General features: G+C 39.8%; 1 protein-coding gene across 2 annotated transcripts; it reads right to left on the reverse strand.

Annotated features, from left to right (window-relative positions):
* Positions 1 to 4674: 4674 nt before the first annotated feature.
* DYNC1LI2 (dynein cytoplasmic 1 light intermediate chain 2) lies at positions 4675 to 27490 on the reverse strand. 2 transcript variants are annotated; one of them, XM_077132648.1, is made up of 13 exons: positions 27321 to 27490; positions 27059 to 27132; positions 24927 to 25043; positions 21255 to 21485; positions 16458 to 16627; positions 15392 to 15485; positions 14268 to 14403; positions 12389 to 12500; positions 11144 to 11203; positions 10328 to 10369; positions 9806 to 9923; positions 8898 to 9014; positions 4675 to 7606 (listed from the first exon to the last, which is right to left on the reverse strand). In XM_077132648.1, exons 1-13 carry the CDS (start codon positions 27422 to 27424, stop codon positions 7506 to 7508), a joined length of 1476 nt encoding a protein of 491 aa, XP_076988763.1. In that variant the 5' UTR covers positions 27425 to 27490; the 3' UTR covers positions 4675 to 7505. The 2 variants fall into 2 exon arrangements, with proteins under 2 accessions (XP_076988763.1, XP_076988764.1); XM_077132649.1 differs by lacking the exons at positions 27059 to 27132; positions 27321 to 27490 and adding an exon at positions 25171 to 25281.

Here is a 27490-nt window from a genome sequence, read left to right on the forward strand (position 1 = left end):
GGTATATAGCAATGTCTAAAATTAAGTATTTGCTATTACAATGTTACTGCTAGCATCATTAAATAAAATAATCCCCCAAATAAATATTCACCAACTTCCTAAACTCAATTTTAAGGCAAAATACAACAATGAAATAATAATTTGTACAATTGCTGAAAGGCATGCAGAATGATATATAGAAGGGATTTTGACACCACCTTTAAAACTAAAGATGCATTACCTTTTGACTAGGTAGTTCCACGGCTAAGAAGTAAAGATACACTCACAAATAAAAAGCATATGCACGACGTTATTCAATGAAGCAATATATATAATAACAAAGGACAGAAAACATCTTAAATGTCTATCTATAGGAGACTGGATGATGAAACAGTGGTATATACACACAACTGAATACAATGAGAACTAAACAATAACAAAGGAGATTGCTATGATCCTATACAAACCAATTTCTAGGCAATGTTAAGTGAAAAAAATAACATACAAAAAAAGCACATATATTATGTCCACTGAAAGGGCTAGAAAAAATAGCAAGCACTCCAGTAACATTAAGCATGCCTAAAACCTAGATCTTGGTTTCTAAAAGTTAATCCCCACTACAAGGAAATGGGGCTCCTTGGGGAAATTCCTTTTTCCAGGTCAGAGGCAGGGAAAGTCCAATGTGAACCCAGAACATTTTTCTGTGCCAGAAAGTAAGAACATGCTTAAAAACCAATAGAGGCATTTCTGAAAGACATAACCACATTTGTTAAGAGTTTAATATCCAGACCTCTTTCAAGTCAAGGATAAAAATGACAAATAATTCAATTTAAAAATGGGCAAAGGATCTGAACAGACATTTCTCCAAAGATACATAAGTGCCCAATAAGCAAATGAAAAAATGGTCAAAATCATTCGTCATTAAGGAAATGCAAATCACAACCACTATCAGATACTTCTCATCCACTACGATGGCTTTAATAATAACAATAAAAAGAAAAACAACATGTGTTGGCAAGGATGTGGAGAAACTGGAACTCTCACACACTGCTGCTGAGAATGTAGAGTGGTGCAGCTGCTTTAGAAAACAGTTCAGTTGTTCCTCAAACAGTTAAACATAGAATTCCCACATGACAGCAATTCGACTTCTAGGTAAATGTCTGAGAGATGAAAACATATCCACAAAAAAACAAATACAAGAATTTCATACCAATATTATTCATAATAGCGAAACAAGTGGAAATAACCCCAATGCTCATCAACTGATGATTGGATAAGTATCATATTATCCATGCAATGGAATTATTATTCAGCCATAAAAAGGAAAGAACTAACACATGCTCACATAGATAAGCCTTGAAACATTATGCTAAGGGATAAGAAGCAGGCATAAGAAGCCACATGGCATGATTCCATCTATATAACATAATTAGAATAGGAACATCTATAGAGTGAAAATAAGATTAGTGGAAGACAAGAAACAAGGAGGTATGGGGAATGGGGAAAGAATTAAGATTAATAGAATCAAGGGTTTCTTCTGGGGGGTGTCAGAAATTAGGTAGTGGTGATGGTTGAACACCAAGAATTTATGTGAATGTTATTATGCAAATTATATCTCAATTAAAAAAAAAAAAGGACACCTGGTTAAAGGGGCTCCCACTGGCCAAATCTGGGGCAATTTGAGCATCCAAAAGAATGAGTTATTAAATGCTTTGAATTCTTAAAAAAATTCCTAAATTCCTAACAATAACCCCAAAGGGGAGAGGGAAAAATGCAGATGAATGCCAGCTAATACATGTAGAAGAAATGATGGGATCAGAAAATTACCTTTTAAGAATCCCTCTTATATAGTGAGGAAGCTTAGCCTGCCTAAAAGTATGCCTAAGAATCGCCTCTGGAGGATCACTTTTGTGCTCAGATGTGGCCTCTCTCTCTCTCTCTATAAGCCCAAGTGAAACCATTGCCCTCCACCCTACGTGGGACATGACATTCTCTCCCTGGTGGAGTGGGAAATGACTCCCAGGGATGAGCCTGGCCCTAGCGCCATGGGATCAACAATGCCATCCTGACAAAACGTAGGAAAAGAAATCTAACAAAAAGGTACCAGTGGCTTCTAGTTCAGAGTTGAAAGGCTACACTGGAGTTCACTCTTACGCATGCTTCAGTTAGACACTGCTACCTATCACAATTTGCCAAACCCCAACCAAAACCATTCCTGCTAATCCTAAAGAATACCTGGGGCATTATATAAGATTCTACAAAGGTTCCATGTACTAGGGTAACTTTCCAAAACCTACAACCTCCATATGGGTTCCTGGACCAGATCAGTCTTGAAATGCAAAGGGGCCAGCCTTTCCAGAATATCAACTAGTTTCATCCCCCATTCCATACTATCAACAGCCCCTTCCAACATGAAAGAGTTAGAACGAGCATAGCTCAAATACCCCTAGAGAGTGGGAGAAAGATCAAAGGTGATGGTGGAGTTATAGAGAGGGTTGGGTTTAACAAATGAGTATGAGTGCTAAATCACTGTATTTCTTTTAGCCTTCAGTACCTTAGAGCTGGCTAGAAATAAAAACCTAAAATTGTTGACTGTAACCCATACCAAACTCTGAAATTTGTTCTACAACTAACTGTTGTGATGTAATTTGAAATTTATTGTTTTTATGTATAAATTATTTAAAGAGGAGGAGTATAATGGAGAAGATAGGATTTAACAAATGAGTATGACTACTGAATCATTATACTGATGTCTCCAGTGTCTTGGAGCAGCTAGAAGAAAAAACGAGAACCTGTGGAACTGTAACCCATACCAAACTTTAAAATCCATTCTATAACTACTTGTTAAAATGTACTTGGAAATTTATTGCTTTTTTGCATATATGCTATATTTCACAATTAAAAAAAGAGGCAGAAAAAGGATAGAAAAAAAGATTTCATCTTGTGATAACTGACTTAGGCAAGGATCATCAATGGATGCTACGTGGCTGAAAGCTCAGGATATTCAACAGTTATCACTTTACAGATTGAGAGACATATCAATGATGGACATCACCAATACAAGGACAACCCGATGTGATGCATTAGAACATATGCAACTTCAATTATATAACATTCTTGCAAAAATGCTTAACCTCAATCTAATCATGGGGAAATAAGACAAATTCAGAAAGTGGGATTCTCTATAAGACAACTAGTCTGGACTCATCAAAAAATGTGAATCATCTCTCTCTAAGCCAACTCGGAGGTGAACTCACTGCCCTCCCCCTATGTGAGACATGACTTCCAGGGGTATAAATCTTCCTGGCAATGTAGGACAGAACTCCCAGGATGAGCCAAGACCCAGGGAAAGCCTTCTTGACCACAAGGGGGAAGAGAGAAATGATGCAAAGTTCAGTGGCTGAGAGATTTCAGAGTCCAGAGGTTATCCTGGAGGTTATTTTTATGCATAGATAACCCTTTTCAGTTTATGGTGTATTGGGGTGGCTGGAGAGAAGTACCTGAACCTGTTGAGCTGTGTTCTAGTAGACTTGATTCTTAAAGATGATTATATAATGACATAGTTTTTTTTACAATGTGACTATGTGATTATGAAAACTGTGTGTCTGATGCTCCTTTCATCCAGGATATGGACAGATGAGTAAAAATATATGGATAAAAAATAAATAAATAATAGAGGGATAAGGGATACAACAAATTGGGTAGATTGAAATACTGTGGTCAATGAGAGGGAGGGGTATAGGGTATGAAATGTATGAGTTTTTTCTTTTTATTTCTTTTTCTGGAGTGATGCAAATGTTCTAAAAATGATCATGGTGATGAATACACAATTATGTGATGATATTTTGAGCCACTGATATACCATGTACGGACTGTATCTGTGTGAAGATTTGTCAATAAAAATATTTTTAAAAAATATGTGAGGCCTGACAAAAAACTGCAGAGAGACTGCTCTAGATTAAAGGAAACTAAACAGACATAAAATACTTGTACTTTGGATGTTTAAAACTTATTTTAAATGATTCAAGGGGAAAAGGTGTGTGTAAGGGTATGAGTGTGTGTGAAAGTGCATGTGTGTGTGTGCGCGAAGAGCGGAGGAGAGAAGGGCAGGGGAAAAGACAGAAAAAACAAATGTGGCAAAGTTAACTGGCGAACCTAGGTAAAATATGGGTGTTCAATATATTCCTCTTTCAACTTTTCTATAGGTTAAACATTTTTCAAAGCAAAAAAAAATTTTCGAAAGAAAATTAGCTTTAAAGAACAAAAATTCAACGTGCTTAAAGTAGATCTATTAAGGAGAAATGCAATGCATGTACCCTATATAAGGATCCAATTTTCTTGTGCCCCATTTAAACAGGTGAAAAGCATATCTGTATTGTTGCTCTGGAATTCCTCTCTGAATCCTCAATGCTTCTAAATTAGATAAGTAAAAACCATTTAGTCCAATTCAGATGATGAAAAGTTTATCTAAAAAGCAAGAAAATATGTTAGATAACCCACTAACCCCATTACACTCTACCCACAGCCTGGAACTTCACATACCTCAAAGTATGGCTTTAAGATGATTTTCTTTACCAGAACTTTTGAGAATTTCAAGTGAGAGAGATGTATTTTTTGCTATACAGGTACCCTATATAGCTGACAATCCAATTTGCCAGCAGTGGCATGATTAATCATAAAGAAAGTCACCAAAAGTTGTAAGCAGTCTGGATTCACATTTATTGAAGCCAGTAATTACGGACATCTTATTTTTCTTTTTCAGCACTAGTAAGCAAAGTTCCACATGACTGCATACCGCATCTGGATGGAGCCACATCCCTGGACTAAGGCTGGTGGGGGATAATCTGCAGTACTCATTTTAAGTTAAAAACATCAATAAACTTAGTATATAGACAACAGTGAACTTTCACTTACAGCATCAACATTGTTAAGGTCATGATGTACAGAGCAGTCACTTTCAACTTTGTTAAATTAATAAAACATGACAATGTTTTCGGTTTAAATACTGATTTTAAAATGCCAATCAAAAAAAGTGCAAATAAATTAAAAAAATCTAGCAGCATACCCATTGCATTTTTAGGAAAGGCCAATTCACAGCCTTTTTATCTTGGCCACATCTTCAAGGTTGGGTTTATTTCTTTGATTTTTCCATTTTAAAGACAAACAGCAGATGTAATCACTCTAATGTATATAAATAGTCATAAAATCGTCTTTTAAAAGTCTACCATACAAGTGTATTCTGCAAATAAAATTAATTTTACTTAAAAAAGTAAAGGCTGTATATTGTTTGGCCTTTGGTTCCAATGCTTGAAAATCCCAAAATAATAAAAAATATCTCCCCTCTCCCCACCCCCAAAAAGAACCCTGCAGCTCCCCAAAGTTGATAACTTTGGTAACCACTGAGTACATGACACTATATATCAGTTTCTTCTGATACTAGGAGCATCCACCTTTCATGAGAAACTAAAAATGATCTCCAAGAAACCTTCCTTCACAAGACAGGTGTCTTAGCATTTCTTCAGTTTTAGTACATTTTATATTGACACAGAAAGTGCTTATCAGTTCAAATGACAAAAAATAAACAAAAATGAAACTTTACATTAAAATTGAAAATCACACTGAATCCAACTTAGGCAAGTGCCTTTCCAAGAATTCTTGCTTCTAAGGTCACTCATCTGTTCCACTTCCACCCCCGGCTGCCACAGAGGGAGAAAGTGATCCACCTGTAGTGTGGCCACAAGCTGGTCAGCATCAATTGGTCAATATACCACAACCATCATTCCATAGTCCATTTACTATCATTACCTACATAACCTGGTAACTGGAAGCCAGATTTTTTTTTTTAACTGAATTTAAAAAAGGAAAAAGAACAGCATATTTTCAAGAATAAAACTGGCACAAGAAATGTTTTTATGTTTGTCAAAAAGACAAGTAAATACTCAGCTTTCTCCTTAACAGTGTTCAGACCTTTACAATATTAGAGTCTTGTTATATAACATAGGAAATTAAGTTATGCCCAGTACTATATTAGTGGTCAATCAAATCTGGGATGTAAAAAAACGACATTAGGGAAATTATGCTCAAACATAATACAACAAACATTCATATAAAAAAGTAAACTCCACATAGGTGAACTGTGGTTTTTCCCTTGGTTTGACAACAAATGTTTTAGACATTAAAAATTTATGGTAGTGTTTGCTTTAAAATGCTGTGTCATATATAAATTTAAAAGTGCCATTTCGAAACCTACAGAAGTGATTTCCAGAATGGTGGTGTAACATGACTATGTGCATAAATTTGTACTAAATGGGGAGAAAACTCTTTTTTCCATAAGAAAAAAAGGCTACATTTTATGAAAAACACAAAAGAATCAAAATGCATCAATTCTACTTTCAATATAAAACATTCACACTTATTTTCCCTTCTGATAGCACTGATCAGACCAAGGGCTAGGATAAGACTCTTTGCATCAGTGGAAATCTGTGAAGGCTTCCACGGACTGTAAGGCAGGGATTGGTGCAAGCCCATTACCAGAGTGCAATTATCTTAAAAACCTTCCTCAAACTTACTGTAGCTCATTGCATTACAGTAAAACAGGAGACTGGCCATCCGGTCTCTATTAGTAGGCCAGCATATGGTAGTTAAAAAAAAAAGTAACTTAAAGCAGGAGCTATTTAGAAAACAAAATTCAAAGTAAACTAACTTTGTAACTGCTGACTTAAACGCACCCCACAGTGACTGCCACACAATGCACATGTGTAGGGCCCAATACCTCCCAGCAGGGCATTGACTGGGCCAAGCACATGGGGCCTGGACAACTTGCCATCTTCCCAACCCGCGTCAGCTCCACCTGACCCAGGCACCCCCATACTTACCACATCTTTCCTAAGTTAAAGATGCATTCAGAATAAGTCTAATTCCCACTTTTCTTAGTGTTTAGTTTGGAAATGTTTCTAAATTTAAATCTTAAACAATGCTCATTCGACTTCTACTGAACACACAGTATTTTACTAACACTGCTCATGTCCTCCTTCCTCCACCTCCTTCAACATCTGCCTTCCCTACCATCACTTCTCTCATTCCTCCTTTTAGTTCTTTTCTTTCTTGGACTTTCTCTACTTAATCTGATTGCCCAGAACAAGTAAATATGCTAATACACAACTGGTCAGACTAACCACCATCTGATCATGATTTTCTCATCTCATTTGTTTTGTCCTGATAGAAGCTAGGTCCTTTTTCTCTCCATCTAGCTTCCCCTCCACAAGGAACCCAGCTACACTTGCTTCCCACAAGAGCTATACACTCAAGAGTCCAAGGGTTATCCTCAACCAAGGGGTCTGACATGTAATCTTCCTAAATGTGCATTTCACACTTGGACAAGCCAATAAGTTTTTTTTTTTCTTTTTAAGTTCATCTCCCCTGCCCCAAAAAACTGATAGCATATGCCATATCAGAAAAATCCTGGTCTTAGCAGATCAATATACATAGTTATTTGGTCATTTTACATATATACTTTTTAAGGAGGATCAGGCTTCATTTTCTGTTGAAGAGTTTGTAACCACGGAGTCTGGTTTTCGAGTCATTCTATCCAGTTCTTCCTGAACATTTGTCAACACAGTCTTTTGTCCTAAAAAATAAAAACAAAAACAAGAGACAGTGATGGGAAAACAAAGAACTAAAAAAATAATAATAATATTAAAAATCATAGATTTCTGTCAATATAACCTCAATAAAAAAGAGAAAAGCTCTTTCTCAGTGATAGACCCTAAGTCAGCCTTTCTAATTCCAGATGTTACAGGTCTGTGATCCCTCAACTATGAAACTGTCTCTGAACAAGGGATGCCTTTGTGCCATACAAGGCCTTTTTCTGAAAACCATCCCAACCCAATCCCTATCACTCTCACTGCCATCTTCTTAGAGGTGTTATCTGAATTTTTGTCATGCAGCAGACTACTTTCCTTTCCCAGACAGCACAGATTATTAGGTTTTGTTTCTAATTACAACAATGTAGACTGATTGCACATGGCTAGCGGGAAACACCATGTTTCAGTAGAAGTATAAAACTAAAGCCAGACAGATCCATCCTGCACGAAGTGTTTATAACTCTTCTCGTTGTCAAAAATAAGAGGAGCCTGGAAATGACACCTATTTCCCAGCAGAAAATACCAGCTCAGACTCTGCATGTCTTGGGAGTCCCTCAAGACCCAAGCTGATGGAGTAATGATGTGAGGGCCTCCTCTGCCCTACAAACACTAACTGGGGGACACACTGGATCAACATAGTTTACAGCCAGGGGAAAATTAAAAGCAAAGATCCTTTCTAAATGTCTTCAAGCTTCCTGGGCAAATGTGTAATTTCCCAAGGAACTTGATTCTTTTGTTTCAGACCTCCAAGACACAGACTTGCCTCATTAGCCCACAAAGAAGGGCAGGTGGGTGGCCAAGGTGTGGTATGGGGGGAACTTCATGGAGGAGAAGATGACAACCTTGCAGTGGGACAGTGAGGGTACACAGGCCCCAGCTCATGGTAAGACTGAGCACAGTGTAATGAACAGAAATGCTCACAAAACATCACAGAAAATTAAATAGAATAAAATGTCAGTTGTATAGGCTAATCCATGACCACCATCAAACAGAGAGCTCTACCCACATGTAGGCTACTGGGTCGACCACAACCCAGCCCCTGAGAATCTGAATACATATAAATCCGACTTTAAATGCACCCAGGAAATTGCATGGGAGTGAGCTAATCCTACTGCAAAGCACAGCACATTGCACAGAATAAAGTGGATATCTGCTTTCCTGCTTGACTGTTCAGAACACTGAGGTCTGCAGGTCAGCGGAGGCAGACACTACTGTCTGCTTCCCCATCCTTCTAGCACTGCTCAACCACTGCCCACTCCGAGGGTCATTTTGTACCTGACTTCTTGGCTGTGCTCTGTACCCCACCAGCTCCAGGACTTCCAGGAGAGCCTGTCTTTTTACTCAACAGACTGTTGAAGAAGCTGGCCAATACCCCTTCACTTGCAGCATTATCTAAAGAATCATTAAGAAAAAAAAAATGTATCACACAAACCAGATGACAATCACAGAAAGTAGTTTCCAGCTTGGAATTATCCATTTATGAGTATCACCCTCCTAGGATACTGAGCATATTCATTTATTGTGGCTCCTTACACATACCTCACCTTTGAGGCTAATTACATGTTAGCATGCTTAATAAGCGAAAATGGGTTTTCATTTCCCACCTGTGCTCCACATCACTTCTCAAGCAGGAGGCAGGGTTTTTCAAAATTTTATAAACCTTTAACACTCCAAAGCTGCTGTGAAAAGCCCTCATCCTGAATATTAGATGCCCATCCCATCTAACATGTAAGAATTAAATAAAATTTCATTTTGAGGGTTTTATAGCAGCCAATGTCTTTGGATATCATTAAGTCACTGGGGTAAAGGCTATTTAACTACTAAGAAATTGAGCTTGATAAGAGAAGCGAAAGGGAAGAAAATCCCACAATCCGGAAAATAGTAATAACATAAACATACTGAGAAATAAAACTAAGACTTTGGAATATACATTTTCAAGTGAGTTCCTATTTTATATTGCTCTTTGCAGGAATTTGCATAGCCTGAGATCTTATATAAAACCAAGTACAAGGAACAGACCCTGGTCTCAACCCTCCTCTCTAGGAAAGAAGTAGAAAGCAGCACTTCTTGGAAAAGAAAACAGCCCAGCCACCTTGGGTCTCCACCTCCCAAACCTGGCCACCGACCATTTTGTAGGCTCAGAACTGGGACTAAATGACATCTCACCATGGCAGGATACATACTTTTGATGTTTGGGTCCGGCTTCTTAACCGACGTGCCTGGGGAAGCACTAGGGACGGTAGCAGGCCCTCCCCGGCCCTGGGTTCTTGGAGAGCCAGAGGGTCCTCTTGCAGGGGATTCCTAAGTTCAAAACCAGCCCAGGTCACACATATGCATAAAAATAACAGAAAATCCATATTTCAAAAAATGAAAACATATTTCTGCAGGATATTTTTCACAATCTACAGAGAAAGGTGTAGAACTGGGAGTCTGCTCCCTGCTCAGTCCCTTTCTAGATCTCAATCTGTACTGACAGAATAGATATCAAGATAACAAAGCCTTCTCACCCTAACTCTCAGAGTTGTACTCCTTCATTAGAATTTCCTGAATACCTACTACATCTGGTCCTGGGCTTTTAGGGAGACCAAATACCCTTTGAAAATACAAAAGCCTGCACAAACAGAAGCTCTCACAAATACTAACAGAAAGTTTGAAGATACCCACCACACTAGGCCTGGACCCTCTGTGTAGTGTAAGGTACTTACGGAGGCTCTTGTGGGAGTGGCTGGCTGCTTGGCAAGGAGTGACTGCAAAGAGAGGGACACACGGGCCATTAACCAAGGCCTGCCCAATGCACTGAAGGTCTGGAGAAAAACTTACTTCCAAGTATTCCACTAGAGGGCACCATTAACAAGAGGCAAACCACATGTCTTACACTATAAATGCAAAAAATTAAAATTGAGCAGTTTGGTATACAATGAAAAAAATACTTCAAGAAAGTAGTTTTGAGTCTAAGGAAGCAAGCAAAGCAAAGAAGGGAGGAACAGTTGGCAAAAGAACCATCAACACCTGCTGCAGAACTGTCTGCACCAGCAGGCAAATCCAAGACATGTCTAATGCTGGTACAGGTCAAATTGAAAGATTCATTCTAACAGAAAGGTTGCATTCTAACTGTCAGCTTGAGGAAGTCACTCTCGTCATCTGTAAAATGGGCATAACAGCTCACCAGCCTTCATGCACACACAAGGGTTGTTTGGGACTAGGTGAAATAATGAAAGTAAGGTCAGGTCACCTGGTAGACTGTTGACACAGTATTACATCAGAAGTCCTACAACATTTTCAGAAGGAAATGGTTCTTAAAAAAATACTAAGTCTGTAGGAGAATGTGCAAAGCAGGAAGGGGATCTTCTCTACTCGCACCAATCCTAGGAAAGGTAGAGAATGAGTAGTAGACCTGGCTTCAAGCTCTTTAATGCTGCAAACTCTTTAATCCCAACATGCGGGAAATCCCAACTCCACCCTATGGAACTGGCATTTCATGCATAAGAAGGCCTCTGTTTTGGCCTCAGTGCTCTTCCTACCTGTTGCTTCATTAGGAACACCTGCTCATCCTCTGCTGCCAACTCTTTGTCATGGACCAGCTGTGAAGCAACACAATCAATTGTGGTTGTAGCGCAAGAATACTTCCAACTACTTGTCAAAATTCATGCTGAAATGAGAATCTTGGGCTTGGGCCTCAACATGAGTCTGAGGGTCCCTGCTGAGACCACAGAGCTTATGTTCTAGTCTGGTACAGACTATCTCCCCAAGCCAGTCTTAGTTATGTGGCCAACTAACATTTTTAAGTCTGGCTATCTCCCAAATGAGGTGATCACAAGAACCAGGAAATCTAGTAATAGTAACTCAAAACGGGCAGCAGCACTGTCAAGACTTAATGGGAAACTCCAACCCAATATTACATGGGTTTTCCATCACTTACTTACACACCATACCCTGAGCTGTTCACATGACAGCAAACCTCATTTAAAGACATTTTAAAAAGATTCTTGGTTACTTTTTTAAAAAATAGTGTTATTCTTAGGGCAAATTATTTTTAACAGGTTGGCAAATCTCTTTTTATGCATATTGCAATACACATTCTCTGCAATTGAGAGTACACCATAAGCATATTTTTATATATGTTTTTCTACCAAACATTATAACACAATTTTTCCATGTCATTAAAACTTTGTAAATGTAATATTTAATGGTTTCATAATATTTAATTCTATAAATGCACAAATAATTACATAATCAATTTCAGTTTTTAGTCATGTACACTGTTGCTTATTTTAAATAACAATGCTGTGATAATTATCTTTGTGCACAAATATTTACCTGAATATCAGATTTTTATGGGACTGATTCTCAGGCAAGGAATTACTGCACATTTTAAAAAGTTTGACACATGTTGCTAATTGTTCTGAAGAAAGATGTACTAGTTTACCTTGCCTACAAAGTTTCAAGACAATGACTTTACTTAATAATCACAGCATATTATCATTGAAACAAACATCACCATCACTAAAAACTTTGTCAATCTGGTAGGCAAAAATTTACATCTTACTTCATATTTCTTTCATTTCTAGTGAGACTGTTTATTTTCTATCTTTAATTCTTTGTTTGTGAATTGCTTGTTCATATCTTTGCCCAAAACAAAATGTTTACTTACAGATATCTATTAAACCACAGTATCTTGGTATATATTTCTAAAAGTGACATAATATATTAGACATGTTTCTTTTACCATGAAAACCACGTACAACTCTTATGATTGATTTGGGTACCTTTCTCACAGGAGGTTTCACAATGAAGTCTTCATATGCATCTTCTGGCTTCACTGTTGTGAAATTTTCATATAGAATAGCTATTTTTTTTTCATTGTCCCAGCCTGCAGGTCTAAAGGCAAAGAAACAGGGACTGCTTAGTTTTTCCTGGGCTTACTTTACAGCCAACTCAGAGCATATTCCAGGTTACAGAGGACTTCTTGGTAAGAGTTTGTAGTTGCTGGGGGTAGTAGGCAGCTTTTGGTAGAGAAGCCAAAATCCACTGCACCTCAGACCAACACTGCAGCTCCTGCCCCATACTAAGCTCACCATGCCAAGCCTAACAAGCTGGTATGCGCTCTTACTGATCACACATGCTAGCCCAGAGGAAGGATTCATAGCTCTCCCACAACTCCAACCAGAAAAGCAATGACACAAGAGTCCTGTTTCAACTAGAGAAGAGAATGTAAAGAGGACAGAGCACAAAATGAGACTGTTTCTCTCAGGCTAGCATGAAGGAACCCTACCTCTGGGCTTTTTCTCTGAGAACTTTTCTTTTTGATAATAGTTATCTCGTGGATTGCTTCATTAATTTTGCTGGTGTGGGAAGACAATCCCTGGAGTCAAGGGGACACCAGAGCCTATGTCTATCCTAGGCTCCAAACCAGAGGGAAGGAAGGCATCCTTGAAGCCCTTACATGGATATTGCCCAGATCAACAAACCAGGGCATGAGAGCACCCAGGTTCCATTAAGTTGAGCCACAGCCTGTGGTTCCCACCTGCATCTCTTAAAGGTACTATTTGCAAAGTGTCTTACCTGAAACAATTTGACCCCAAGAAGCTCTAAAAGATGGCAACTGACTTTTTCATAGGCTTCTCTTTCTTCATCCAACTCCTGCTCCACAACCACGGAGTTCCACATCCAAAGAGGATGCTTAACCAGGGTGCCCTACCACCCAAATGCTCCTAGACAGGCAACTACCAACAAGGCCGACGTTTCAAAGGGACAGGCCATGATGACATACTGTCTTGACTCTGTAGCCTTCAGAAGATACAGATGCTTCTCCAGTCCAGACCAGCCCCAAACCCAACAGGTCTCCCTATTTCTCCTGCTTCTCAGGATGACATGATTCAGGCAGGTGACCCCCAAAACACACTACTCACTGAGCTTGTATCTTTGGTGCATGCCTGATCTACAAGCAGCTTAAGTGAGACTCTCCCTGAATTTTCAGAAGGCAGCTTATTCCAAGAGCACTAGACCTGTACACCTCCTTCAGGCTTCTCAGACGGCCTCTCCACTGATACCCCCTTCTAGTTCGCCTAACAAATGTCACCAAAACTTCCAGCATCACTCCCACTGCTGCACTTCTTCCGCTACCCCATTAAGGACCTTTCTGCCATCCTCAGCTGCCATTATTTAATGATGTGTGTGTGTCCCCTACAGTGCTGTGTACAGGAACTTCATCTCATTCATTCAGAGACCACAGTTTCATCATTTATTTATGCAGCCAGTAACACGCACTACTCTCCAGTGGGCACATCAGAGAGAAAAATAAAAACATAAACTTAGCCAAACAGGTACCTAAGCCTCTGCCCAGGATAAGCAGCCTCAGTGGTTCCCAAAATCTTTCAATGAAGAAAGGCATAAAGTACCCCCGACCTTACTCCACCCACTTCCCCCAGTCTGGAGGCAGAATGCCAAGTAATCTGGAAAGTGGCAGAGAGGGGAAGCTGAGCATGTTTATCATTTATGAAGTCTAGCCCAAGCACTTTGCCTGGGTCAGCAAATAGCTGGCTATCTGTATAAGACAGACAGTAGGTACCTTACTTGAAAGGATAAAACATAAAAAACAAACATGATAAAACAAAAGTTGAAAAGCATCACCTCTAAAGAACTCACATAAAAACTGCATCCTTTTCCACAACTAAGGCAGGAGTAGTAAAGTGGAAACCATATGTTTTATGGACAATGTATTTATACAACAAGTCAAGGTTTTTCTCTTCCTTCACTGATGTGTAAATCAAAGCAGCTCCATCTAATCAATCTGCTTAAGGAAAACGGATTCACTACAGGATGAAACAAAATCAAACACAAACAAACACAATCCTCAAAGCACTATTCATGTTGATTACTTTTTAATCAACACATAAAGAGCAAAAAGCAATGAAATTTCTTTAAAAAGGTAACAGTAGAAGATGAATCAGGTCAAAAACATAGAGCATGCTAATGCTAGAGGGCCATATAGTTTATTTTTTAACCTGTGTAAACTGTTATCTTTTGAGTCCTAGGATTGTTTCCTCACCCCCCAGTCACATTACTAGCTCTGAGCCCAGCTCAGGAACCACCTTCAGCACATTCAAGGTACACAGATAGATGCTGATGTGTAAATGATTTCATTAAGCACACCTTTTATGTGGGATGGGTAGCCAGGTAGCCTACATTTATCAGCACCTTCAACTGGTATGTTCCACATCCTTTGGATTAGACAAGCTGAAGGACCCCAAAAAAGTAATAGAAACTCAGCCCCTATTCCCACTCAGATTATGGGACTACTGCTGAAAAAGAAACAAGACTCAAATGCTACTGACACAGTGCAGCATCTCTCTCATGGACAGCTCAAAATGTAAATACACGGGAAATACTTGTAGTTTCTAAAACAATATCCCATTAATCAACCACTTCTTGCAGAAAAGCAAAATAAAAAAAATTTCCAAGACAGCATGGTAAAAGTAGCTTGGTAATAAAATTTCCACATACCAGTTTTCTTCTTAATATGAAAGCCTATCAAATGTACATCTAAAATAAAAAGCAATTAAGAGGCATAAGTTGAGAAGTTTAAAATTACAAAATAGTAAAATACAAAACCAATAAAACGATATATATAATTTCTCCCCATCAGAAAACTAGCCTAGATTCAGGAGGTGCTTTATCTCTATGAAGACATGCCATTTGGAGGAAAGTCTAGGTTAGCACAGAGAAGGGATCCTGGACCCCTAGGTCCCAACGCAATGCCCTAAGGATACACTGGAGGCAGAACCTCCGAAGATGTGATTGGATGAAGTCAAAGTGCTCGTCCCTGTAATCATGCTCCTTCTCCAGGACACTCACTGCATCACACTGCATGGAAGACAGAAAGAAAGGGAAGGGAGTCATTTTCTTGCCTTTCTCCTTGCAGAGAGTAGAAATAGAACTTTTTTCAAAATCAGGTGCCATAAATCCAAAGACCAAACCATAGCCAAGGGTCCAAGTATTAATTAAACAGAGAAGGGTAAAAGCAACTAGAGATTTATTTTTCTTTTTCATTCTGAAATGAATGTCTCAGCTTCCTTGTCTATAAAGTGGGGCTATAATAGGCCTGGTCACCTCCTACTTGTTCTAAAAGTCTAACAGGGTAACATCAGTTCCTGATGACCACGGCTGTGCACTGCATAGCTACATAGGGTGCCATTCTTACAGACTATGATGCGAATGACAAACCCTGTGGCTGGACAAAACGGTGGCTCTGATTAGGAATAAAGTGCTTTTGAAATTCAAGTGTTTTTAAAGCTACTTTCTTTTCTTATGTAAGAGACATAACTTTGTTTCTTTATGACAGAACATAATCTCTATGCCCACCCCATCATTCTATAGGGTAGAAGAAACTCAAACAAACCTTCTTTGCCTAGGGTTTTTAATATTCCTTTCTGAAAGTCATTTCTAAGTTCAACAGAATATGACCTATATTCAAAGGGACCAAAGCCCCCCAAAATTCTGCTCTCCCACATTATTATTTTCAATATCAGTGTGGATCAGATGTACTGGTCTACACAGCCTTAAGAAAACCAGTCTTAGTTTTGACTTTCAATCACTCAATAAAGGTAACAGCGCTTTGCAGAGATTATCCCAGGCCAAAAGCAAACTGAGTAATGTCCTGTTTCCACCAGTAATGTTAAATGACAAGATTTTCTATTTTGACATACTCAATGTAACTTAATGAATTCCCAACAAGGCCAACTCTCACTTGGGATGAAACCTAATCAAAGCATCTTAAACTTTCAGACGGTTTTCACTGGCCAAACCCAGGCACAATGACAGTACCCCAGCACACACCTTTGTGCACACCACCAACACTGGGATCCCCAGGTTATGAGTCAGCATGTTGTCACCAAGAGGCAGGGCTACGTTTTCTTCATCCGGGCCTGAGGTCAGAGGCCCTCTTCTCTGTGGGGAACCTTGAAAACCTTCTTCAGGCTCAACATAGTCTTGGAAATCTTTCACAACTATAGGGGAAAAAAGTGAGGAAAGTAAACACACACATAAACATAAAAATACAGATGCTAGCTTGAGAAAACTGGAAACGGTGGTAACAAACACAAAACTTAAGTGTGACAAACTTCCCAATCACATCCTACTGCAGTTAGTAGGGATTTGGGGTTAGCGATACAAAGTACCAATTCTACTGTATTCAGTCTGAACTATTTATTTCACGGTGGCAAATACATTTCCCTAGACATCCTCAACTGCATCTAACACTTAAGGCTTCAACAGCTCCAAACATGACAAAAATGCCTTTTTTCTTATATATCTAAGGTTTTCAAAATATCAGAAAAAATTGAAATGTGCAACTTTAACAAAGGTGATCATTAGAAATACTAGTAATTTATAAAACCCTCAGGAAATACTTAGTGGGACAATTTGAGTTCCACAAGAACATGAGGTTTATGTACAATTAAGGTGTGTCAACACTAAGAAGAAAGGTTGGACTTGCCTAATCTACACTTTCCTTACCATCCTCACTCCAATGGACTCATTCCCATCTTTAGGGGAGCCCGAGTTACATGTGCAGTACACACTGACCTGATCCTGCCTAACACAAGAAAAGGTCACTGGTACAATATTCACTTGAGCAGACACACTCAATACCCCAGCCATAGGTAAATTCCACAATAGAGCCTCCAAGCTGCTGAGAATAGTCAAGGACGTTAAGCCTATGTATTTTTATCTTTATGTGGGTGCTCCATGGATCATGTGCCAGTCCTAGAGAATGAGGATTAAAGTTACTCTAAACCAAAGGAGCAAATGGGCAATTCCACCCAGCAGGAATGAAGGACCAAAAGGCCTTTTACTCTCACCAACAACATGATCACTAAGTAAATGCAAATAACTGGATTAAAGAGGACCTAGAGAAAAGCACACATGCTCACAGAAAAAGTTCCAAACATTTAAAACAAGTCTTAATTTACAAATATTTTAGGTTATCATTGTATGAACTACTGTAATTATCTGGGAGCTCACTGTCTTTCAAAAAATACAAAACAAATTGAAAACAACTAAAACCCAAAGTACAGATATGATATTTATTTCACCTCTACACCTTCTCTTTAATTGAGCTCATTTTATAACTTCCATTGCCCATAATCCTAATCTACTCTAATGATCTTAGCTCCATTTTGGACTAAAACAGAGAAGGGTTTTCTGATGAATTTGACATGGTTGTGGAAGGGTCTTGAAGAAATGAAAGGTTCTCACATTTTCTCTTTAAAAGTACTTTAAGAAATCCTCAAATCAGTGAAAAATACAATGGTGTAGTTGTCTGGTTAAGATCTAAAACTGCCCAGGACCAAATGAGGCCTCTGACCAGGGCTTCCCAGAGAGTGAACATGGCAGAATCTGGAGTGAATTACAAGTGAGTCAAGCTACTGCAGGAAGCAAGGCAGGGTTAGGGAAGCTGAAGCAGTGTGTTCTATGAACCTCCATTTCCCAGTGTGCTCCACCATCTCTGCTGATTTTACATGAGCCATGATGTGAAAATGGTTAGGAAGCCCTGGATTAGACTACTTACACTCTAAAGGAATGACTTAATTATGCCATTCAACAACTGTAGGAAACTCACATGTTTTTATAACTCAGCATTTTGGAAAATAGATTAGAAGGCAGAGTAAATGTTCAGAACCTACAGATAAGTGAAAAGAGAAGATTAGAAAATAGTGTGAGGACTGTGTAATCGGAAAGTAAAATGTTCACTTCCCCAAGGGTACACATATAGTACACACTGCCAATAATTTCTCTCTAAATGATGGGATGGCTAGGATTTCAGAGCAGGGCCTATCAGCCCACCCGGGGCTTCCTTTTGGCATCAGCTGGGAGTGGGCATGGGAAAGAGATTAGAGTGCTCAGCTGTTGATACTTCTTTCTCATTTTTCCACCCCATGATCAGTGATTGTGTCACTGGTTCCACATACTAAGAAAACTCCATGGATGTCACATAATCTCCTTCTTTTCCTCACTCAACACAATACCTAAAGTGCAAATAACCTGGAAAGCAGGAGTCCTCTGAGCAAGTGGCCAACTGGTTTATAAAAAAACTAAAACCAGCACTAACAAACGCACTCCCCCTTCTTCAACATGCAACACAAAAGTGTGACTACTACCATTCCAAAAACCTCAAAGGAAGGATGATGAAAACAGAGAGGTCCTGAGGTCAACCAGTCATGAGACAGACACAGTTCCAGCAACAGCTAGATGCCCTCCAATGTCCTCTCTCCACTTCCTCCTTATGACCAAACATTGACATTTAGCAGAATACATGCCATACAGAATAAAGACCACATTCTCCAGCCTCCTTCAAAGACAGCAGTCATGTACCCTTCCACCCTTCTTTCATCTTCCTCCCTCCATCCTGCTGCCTGGAATATGGATGTGAAGGCTAGTGCTCAAGTTCTCAGGAGGAAGAGAACCACACCCTTAGAGATGACAAAGCAGTAAGGAGAAAGTAAGTGGAAAGAAGCCAGGGTCCTTGAGCTATCTTCTTAGAGTTGCTTTTCAGTTCTGAACTGCCTACCTTCTAAGCCTCATTTATGAGAAATAAGCCACTGTTATCTAGGGTTTCATGTCACATGCGGCTGAATCTAATCCTAAGTGACACGGACATCGATGACTAAGAACACAAAAGAAATTCAGTGTCTCAAGGGACCATAAGCTCCCCAGGAGTAAGTATCTTATCTACTGTATTCACCACTATATTCCCAGAGCCTAGAACAGTAGCACATAAAGAGCAGACACTTCCCATTCTGGTAAAGAAAAGTGAAAAACAATATCCATGGCTCAACCTCTCACTTTTTTTTTTCTGTGTTAACAAATCTTTACAAGGTTATCACTCTAAGAAAACAGGTTCAGAGAACTAAAGTCTCCAGTGCTTTAATCCACTTATCTGGGTGCAATGCTGTATGTGATATGGATGAAAAACAACTCTTCAGAGTCAGGACTATTCTTTAAGGTCTCTATTTCAAGGCGAAAAGCGGCATTATTTAGAAAGGTCAATGCTTGAAGACAGGCGAGCTGAGTTGCATAGCAATCACTGCAGCACCCATGTGGGAGATTCAGAAAATATTCATGCTCACAAGAAACTAAAGAATAAGAGGTAAAATTCCCTGATTAACCTAATGTGGGACAGGAGCAAAATGAAGTGTGGGGCAGGAAGACACACAGCAGGAAATTCTATTTGAAAAGCACATAGAAATTTCTGAACCCTTCTGCCAGTATGAGGATTCCGTGTGCCATGCTGCAGCAGCCCTCATGAATTCACTGAAGGGAATGATGTCATCCTGTGGAAATAAGCCAGGCTAAGCCAAGCCTGCCTTAGCCAAGAATACTGCAGTTGCTGCTGCCACCACTGCCAAAGCTCCAGCCCCTGCCTCTCCCACTTTTCTGGCAAGTGGACAGAAGCTGATGTAACTGCACAGAAGCAAGGGAAAGGAAAACAAGCTTCTGAACTACATTAAGGCTGGCGGGGGTTGTAGCAAGGATCCAACTTCCTTTGATTCGAAAGTTTCTTGTTCTCTAAAAGCTTGGATGTCTTTAGCTTTAACACAGCCTTTAATTTTAGAACAAAAAATAAAATAATGACCCTCTTATTTTTAACTAAAAATCATATTAAGTAAGGGAAAGTTTAGGGTCATATATGTCATTTAAAGGGAAGCTAGAGGATAAAGCATGGGACTATATAACAAAGTGAACCCTGTTGTGGATGATTACACAAATATATGAATGTTCTTCCATGAGCTAGAACGAATTATGTCACTATTACTAGGTATCAGTAGTAGGGTGGTAATGGGGAAAGATACAACTAATACAAACTGTGAACTATAGTTAACAGTAATACCGTAATATTCTTTCATCAACTGTAACAAAGGTACCAAACTGATGCTGAGTGTTAATAATAGGGGAATACAGGGGGTATGGGATTTTTCTTTTTGGAGCAATGAAACTGTTCCAAATTGACTGTAAGGACTGTAAAACTCTGAGATTATACCGAGAACCATAGTTTGTATAATTTTGGATGAATTGTACAGTATGCGAATAAAACTGCTAAAAAAAAGGAAAAAAAAGCAGCATGCAAACCACAAAATCATATTAGGTGGATTCCAAAATGAACTAACATAGAAGCTGAAAATTCGGTCCCTTTTAAGCTTCCTTTAAACCTGCCAGCAAAAGGGTCTGGGTTCATAGGGTCTTAATCACCAAAGGGAACCCCAAAGCAATGGACTCAAGCTGCAGAGACCACAGTGAATACTGACACTCACTGATGATAAACTTAGCAGAAAGATGGTAAAGGGAAAGCACAAAGGCCCATGGAACTGATCACATTTGGGGGACTAAGGGGGGAAACGCTTATTTTCAAAAAGAACCAGTAACAATAATAAGGAATTTTGATTCATTTATTTTCTTCTATATGACTCTTGAGATAAAGAGAACAACTCTGAAATAAATGATGCAAATGAAACATAAATATGGCAAGTGAAGATTTGTAACCCTTTGATACTTTGGAAAAAAAGGTAGCCAGAATTATTTAGAGGCTTACTAAGAAAAAAGTGAATTTTCCAATTAAGACAATTCTATTTTACTTACACTTCTGTTCCATCTCCTTCATTGCTTCTGGTGGAATTTTCATTTTATCAATGTGCTCACATAAAACACTAGCCCATTTCTGTAGTGACTCCATCACAATCCAAGGCCTAGACATGTCTGCAACAAAAATGACCAAGGTCTCTGGCAAGGATTCAGCAGAAACTGCAAATTTTAACAGGCCTTTGTGGTACAGGTCTCCATCCAGAATCCACACATTGCAGCGCGTGTGATCTGAGAAAAGAGTGAAACTAAGTTACATCTGACAATGACGATCAGCAGTTTTGAGAAAAGCCACATAAGGAAGAACTTGAAGGTGACAGCCATAGAGTTCCATAAACAACAGACAAAAATCCTAACCACAACTGGCCCAGCTCATCAGCGGATGACAATTCTTCATTCTGGAGCCTGTGAACTGTTCAGACTTCTAAAGTTAAAACCTACTATAATATATGAAGTATGCACATCTAAAAAGATTCCAGAAATATCTAAAAAGTGAAGGTCATTTAGCTTTCATCAAGGGCCAAAAGATACTAATAAAAGCTGTGAATGTTCACTGATCAATGGTGGTATAGTCTAAATAATCCATTCTCCTAAATTATCAGCAATCTGTGAGCAATTAGCTGTACAGAAGAGCCTGTGATTAAACAAACTCTTCTTGTATCAGTGACACTGAGCAATTCATTCACTTAATACAGAGGGTCCCAAAGAGACAGGACCTTTCATTTTAAAAACCAAGATAAAATCAATACTTATATAAGTCAAGATATAAATTTCCAGACACTTAATATTAAGGAGCTATATTTATTTCTGATGTGATAATATTGTGGGTATGTCTAAAAAGTCCTTATCTTTAGACATATACGAGAGGTATTCTCAGATGAAATGACATAATGTCTGCAATTTGTTTCAAAATAATCCAGTGTTGAACAAAGAGAGGAGAGGGTGAGAGTATAGTTGAAACAAAATTGACAAAGAATTAGTTTTTGAAGCTGGTGATGGTACATGGGGGTTCATAATCCTATTTTCTCTACTTGGTATGTTTTATATTGTCCATAAGAGAAAGTTAAAAACATATATACACTAATGTGCTGACATTTAAGGAAGCATGTGGTACCAACACCACACATGAATGATCAAACAGTGGAAGACAATTCTCCAAACTGATAACATATTTGAAATTTTAGATATTTTATTTAGAACTTTTTTATGAAAAAATTATGAAATTTTATGAAAAATTATTAGGTGTTCAAGGAGAACACCTAATATCAAAAATACTACTTCATTTATTTTATTTATTTATTTTTTTTTACATGGGCAGGCACCAGGAATCGAACCCAGGTCTCCAGCATGGCAGGCGAGAACTCTGCCTGCTGAGCTACCGTGGCCTACCAATCATTTACTTTTATCCCATTAAATTTGAATATATACTTTAAAAACCTGTCTTCTATTAGCTACTTTTTTGATATAATCAATTCATTAAAACACTGCAAAAACTTTTATTCATGACCTTATTAAAACATTATAATAGAGTATCTACATCTAGCTATACTTTCAAACTCTAATATACTTTACATAGTAGTTTTGGTCTGGGTTTTGTGAATGTTTTCAAAAATATTACTCTGTACTCAAAGCCCCCGGATTTTAATGCCTACCTCTCCCTGGGCAAAGTTCCTTTTTTTCAGACTCTTCCACTGCCCACTACACATAACTGAGAAATCACACCTACCACTTCTGGCATTAAATCGATGTCCTCAACCCTGGAAACAGAAGTCCCTTGACATGTCATGTCCTACCAAAACCAGGGACAAGCCAGAGACTATTTTCTCTACACTGGGTGATTGTCTATTGAAGGGTATACTTAAAACTCAGTCACAATACACAAGAAGACTAGGACTGAAAGATACAAAATTAACCGAGGTAAGGACAATCCTTCCATCAAGGAGGAACTCACAAGTCAGCGGCCTTAAAAAGAAACCCATAAAGCTTTTAAAGTAACTTTAAAAGGAATCTAAAATGGAAGTTAATATGTACTTCCAACTCAAGATCAAGTGAATATGAGACAGGCCATGGGGGCTCAGTGGCAGAATTCTCAGTGGCTAACATGATGATAGAGCATGAAATATACCCATACTCTCTTGAAACAGAAGAGGCTATAGAGACTCACAGAATACCCATACCATGTTTCATACTTCCAAAAGGAACAAGACCAAAGGGTTCAACCCGTAAAATAAGCAACATTACTCTCATTCTACTAATAAGAAAACTGAGGTGCAAAGCATTTAAGTCAGCTACCCAAGGCCACACAGCTAGTGAGTAAAGGAGTGGAATTCTGAACTTGTTCTGCCTGGCTCCAAAATGCACATTCCTTCCACAATAACCATGCTGTCAAGAGACAGGAAACAAAAAAACTCAGGTGCACATAAGGCCCTCCTAGTCTGGCTCAGTGGCACCTGAGTCCCAGGCCTACCTGTATAGATTTTAGTGGGTCTAGTTGGGCACCTGAGTGGCTGTCCTTCTTACATAAGGAGAGCCCTTTGCACTGGGTCTACCATCTGCCTACCTTCCATGTCCCTCCAGGGAATGATCAGTATGGCAAAGGAAACCGGGAAGAGGGGGCACAGGGATAAAATTCCTGGGGTTCTACCACTAAGTTAACATTAATACACTGCATGCTTCTCAGCTTCAAGAAGAAGCCCTTACCCATGACCTCTACTAAACTATTCCTGACAACTGCAGAACTACAATGCTGGAAAGGATTCTCATCCAGCCTTTCCATTTAGCTATAAGAAAATGGGTACCCTCTATATAATCACCCTTACATTAGAATCCTGATTGTTTAAATGAGTAAAGGCAAAAATCAGGAAAGTAATTTAATGAAAATATTTTATCTTTAGGCTACATCAATAACTTTCCTACAAATAAAAGGACCTAGGCATCAATAATTATTTATCTTCGAGCCACTCAAGAGAGATAACATAAAACCTTAAAGATTATAAAGGGGGCCTTACTGACTACAGATAACCAGAAACCATTACGCCAATCCAGCTCACAATTATATGAAATACTAAAAATATCTAATCTTATAAGAGTGCTTGCCATGTGCTTCTAATTACCCTAACTATTTTGTAAGTAGAAACTATTACTACACGTTTTATTTAGACATGAGAACATTATCTCCCCCATGTCCCTATTTTCCAGAAATGAGCTCTTCCAAACTGTCTACAAAGACACTCAGAAAACTCTGTGAAAATCCATAAATTGTACACTCTGAACCACACCAATTTACTGCACCAGAATCAGGCAGAGAAGCAATGATACCCATATTAGGCTGTCAAGCAATTATCTCTCTGGAAAGTTCAAGGCTTTAAAAAATATCTTTTCTGCTACTTCTATATGTAACTGAAACTTCACCCTCAGTATTCCTTTCAAGTGAAGGCCAGCCAGAGCAGCAACTAACAGCTCTGTTCCCCAGTTTTGCTAACATATTCTATAAGGGATAATGGATAAAGTCCTAAAAGAGACCTGTACCTAAAAGAGACCTGTACCTCATTCACCTCCTTGTGACTAATTCTCTTAGAACTAAGCAGACAGCTGAGAATGCCTGCACATGTTGCAAGAGCCATAATCAGGGAGTCCTGTACACACCCTTGTCACAGATAATACTCCACTCACCATCTCGGTCCTCATCGTGGACACTGAGGTAGAGATACTCTAGGCCTCTTCCTTTTTTGCCGTGCTCAGATCCTTGTAGCTTAGTCATGAGGGTTGTTTTACCAGAACCATCTTCACCTACAAAATGATGTTTGTGGGGAAGGAGAGGTGTACTGTTTATTATGAGGAAGGATGAGGAGTTTTGACATTTGGATGACAAGGAACAACTAAAAAGTTCATGCAAAGCTTGCTGTCCAGGTCTCACCTGCATTCATAAACAAATCAGGCTTTGCTGTAAGGGAGTGGGGGTGAAGGTCCCAAATTCCAAGATCTAAAATGATATTCCATTGCAGTTATCCTTACTTCACAAGAAAAGGAATAAGTCAGGTCCACAGGCCCTACCTATAATTCATAAGACATGTATTTGGAAAAGTGAAAGTAAAAGGTGGAGCTAATTTCTCAAAAAGTAAACTTTTACCACAAGAAAAGCAATAAATCTCCAAAATATAATTAACCTTAAAGTCCAGGAACTTAAAAAATTTCTGATCCTGTCTCATAATTGTGAATGACAAAGGTTATGGTTCACTTTTTATTTTAGTATATCTCCTTTGTAAGGATTCTGAAGGCTGGGAACTGATAAAAATAATATAGACCTAAGCAAAATTCTTTTGAACAATGTCACTATCAAGTACTTCCTTATCTCCCTCTACCCAACTAACATTACCTCCTGCCAAAAAACAAACCCTCTAAATACCAAGAAACATCCCTAGATACCTCTGAGACTTAATACAAAATTACAGAACATGAGAATCGAAGGGCATTCCACAGACCCACAGCCTCCTCTTCATCCCCGATGCCACTACCTTATTCAGGTCCTCCACATTCCACTAGGCAATAGCAAGTGCCCGTCAGCATGACTTCAGATCCTGCCCATTTTGAGGCACCGGCATTCTACTGCCTGAGCCAACTTCCCAAAACACTGAACTGGTGATCTCAACTGCCCACTTCCTGAAGCTCTCTAGTGGTTCCCCATTACCACAGTGGTCATCACCTAAATAATAGCCCACAGAAATGGTGGGAAAACCAAGGTAGTGATTTCCAGGATTGTGGGAACGTGGGGGTAGAGGTGAAATAAAAGGACTCTGAGAATCAGAGGCCTCCTGGAAAGAGCCCAAACCCTTTAAGCTTACAAACAGTGCCCTCAGCTTCCATCAGTCACATTCCACAAGGAGCTTCTAGCTATTTCTAAACCCCACACCCTCTTGTTACCTCTGTGCCCCTGCAATGATGACACTTTCTGCTACTTTTATATGTATCTGAAACTTCACCCTCAGTACCTCCTTTCAAAGAAACCCTAAAATTACTTTCTTTCAACTACATCAAGCACTCATGATGCTCTCAAGATCATCTGCTCACACCCAGCATGGTACAATGCAATCACCAACACACAGACTGTTGAGATTCTTGTGTTATGTCTGAGGGATGGCTGTGCTGATCCCAGGGCCCAGCCCACAGAATCCACTCAACAAATGGGTTTGTTGAATGAACCCAAACTCCCTCACTTGTATGAAGAAATTAAGGCCCGAGAGGTTAGGAAACGTGACTCAGTAATGAGGGGTGGAGTAGCAGGTGAATTCTTGGTGCTGACTCCCAAGCCAGTTGTCCTTTACAGAAACCCTAAAACCTCCAACTATGACGATCAAAGAACTGCTCCTATGGCATCTCCCCATCGCTCTGACCCCAAGTCACTTGTTCTTCTGCTCTTCCCCTCTTCCACCTAACCCTTTTATCCGCTCACTCTCCTCTCCATGCCCTCAATTTGGTGAACTTCGAGACTATGAATATCAGAGAAAGAGAGGACATATAAAGCAAGGTTCAAAATGATGCGATCAAGTGATTGAAGGAATATCCTGATAACCCCACGCCAGCCATCATCACTTGACTCTCCAAAAGGGCAACATTCCAACTGCGGGCATGGAGGACTCGGCCACTCTCTGGCTGCTCAGGGTCTACAGTGCCCTCCCGGAGGAGGTAGGCGGCAGGGGAGCGGATAGCTGGGACTTGCGGAGAGCGGGGGCAGCCAGGACGTGAGAGAGGCGCCCACCTCGCCCACCCCAGCTCTCCCGGGCAACGCCCCATCTGCCGGCGCTCACCGAAGACCAGAATGTTCTTGCCGGACGGCAGCTTGGACCTGGCACGAGTGGACACTTCGCTCAGGATCGAGGACCTACGGCGACATAGCAACAGCGGTGAGCCCCGGGGCCAGCCTCTGAAGTCGACACCCTGGACCGGACAGGACCGCGACGGCTCCTCAGTCTGTCCCACTGTCCGGCCGAGTCCCGCCGGCCCCCTCCGCCAGTTGCCTGTCCTGCCGCGCCCTCCCCTGCTCGGCTCAGCCCGCCGCAGCGGCCTCACCACAGACTCTGGCCCTCCTCCTCCTCACTGGTCAGGTCGCCGGCAGCGGCCGCGGGCCCATTGGGCCCCAGCAACAGCTTCTTCTCCACCCCCACTGGCGCCATCTTGCCAACTGCAGCCACAAAGAGGGCCCTCCCCCGGGCCCGCCGAGGACCCGCGAGGACCCTGCC

Source organism: Tamandua tetradactyla, chromosome 16 (genome assembly GCF_023851605.1).
Source record: "Tamandua tetradactyla isolate mTamTet1 chromosome 16, mTamTet1.pri, whole genome shotgun sequence".
Lineage (NCBI taxonomy): Eukaryota > Metazoa > Chordata > Mammalia > Pilosa > Myrmecophagidae > Tamandua > Tamandua tetradactyla.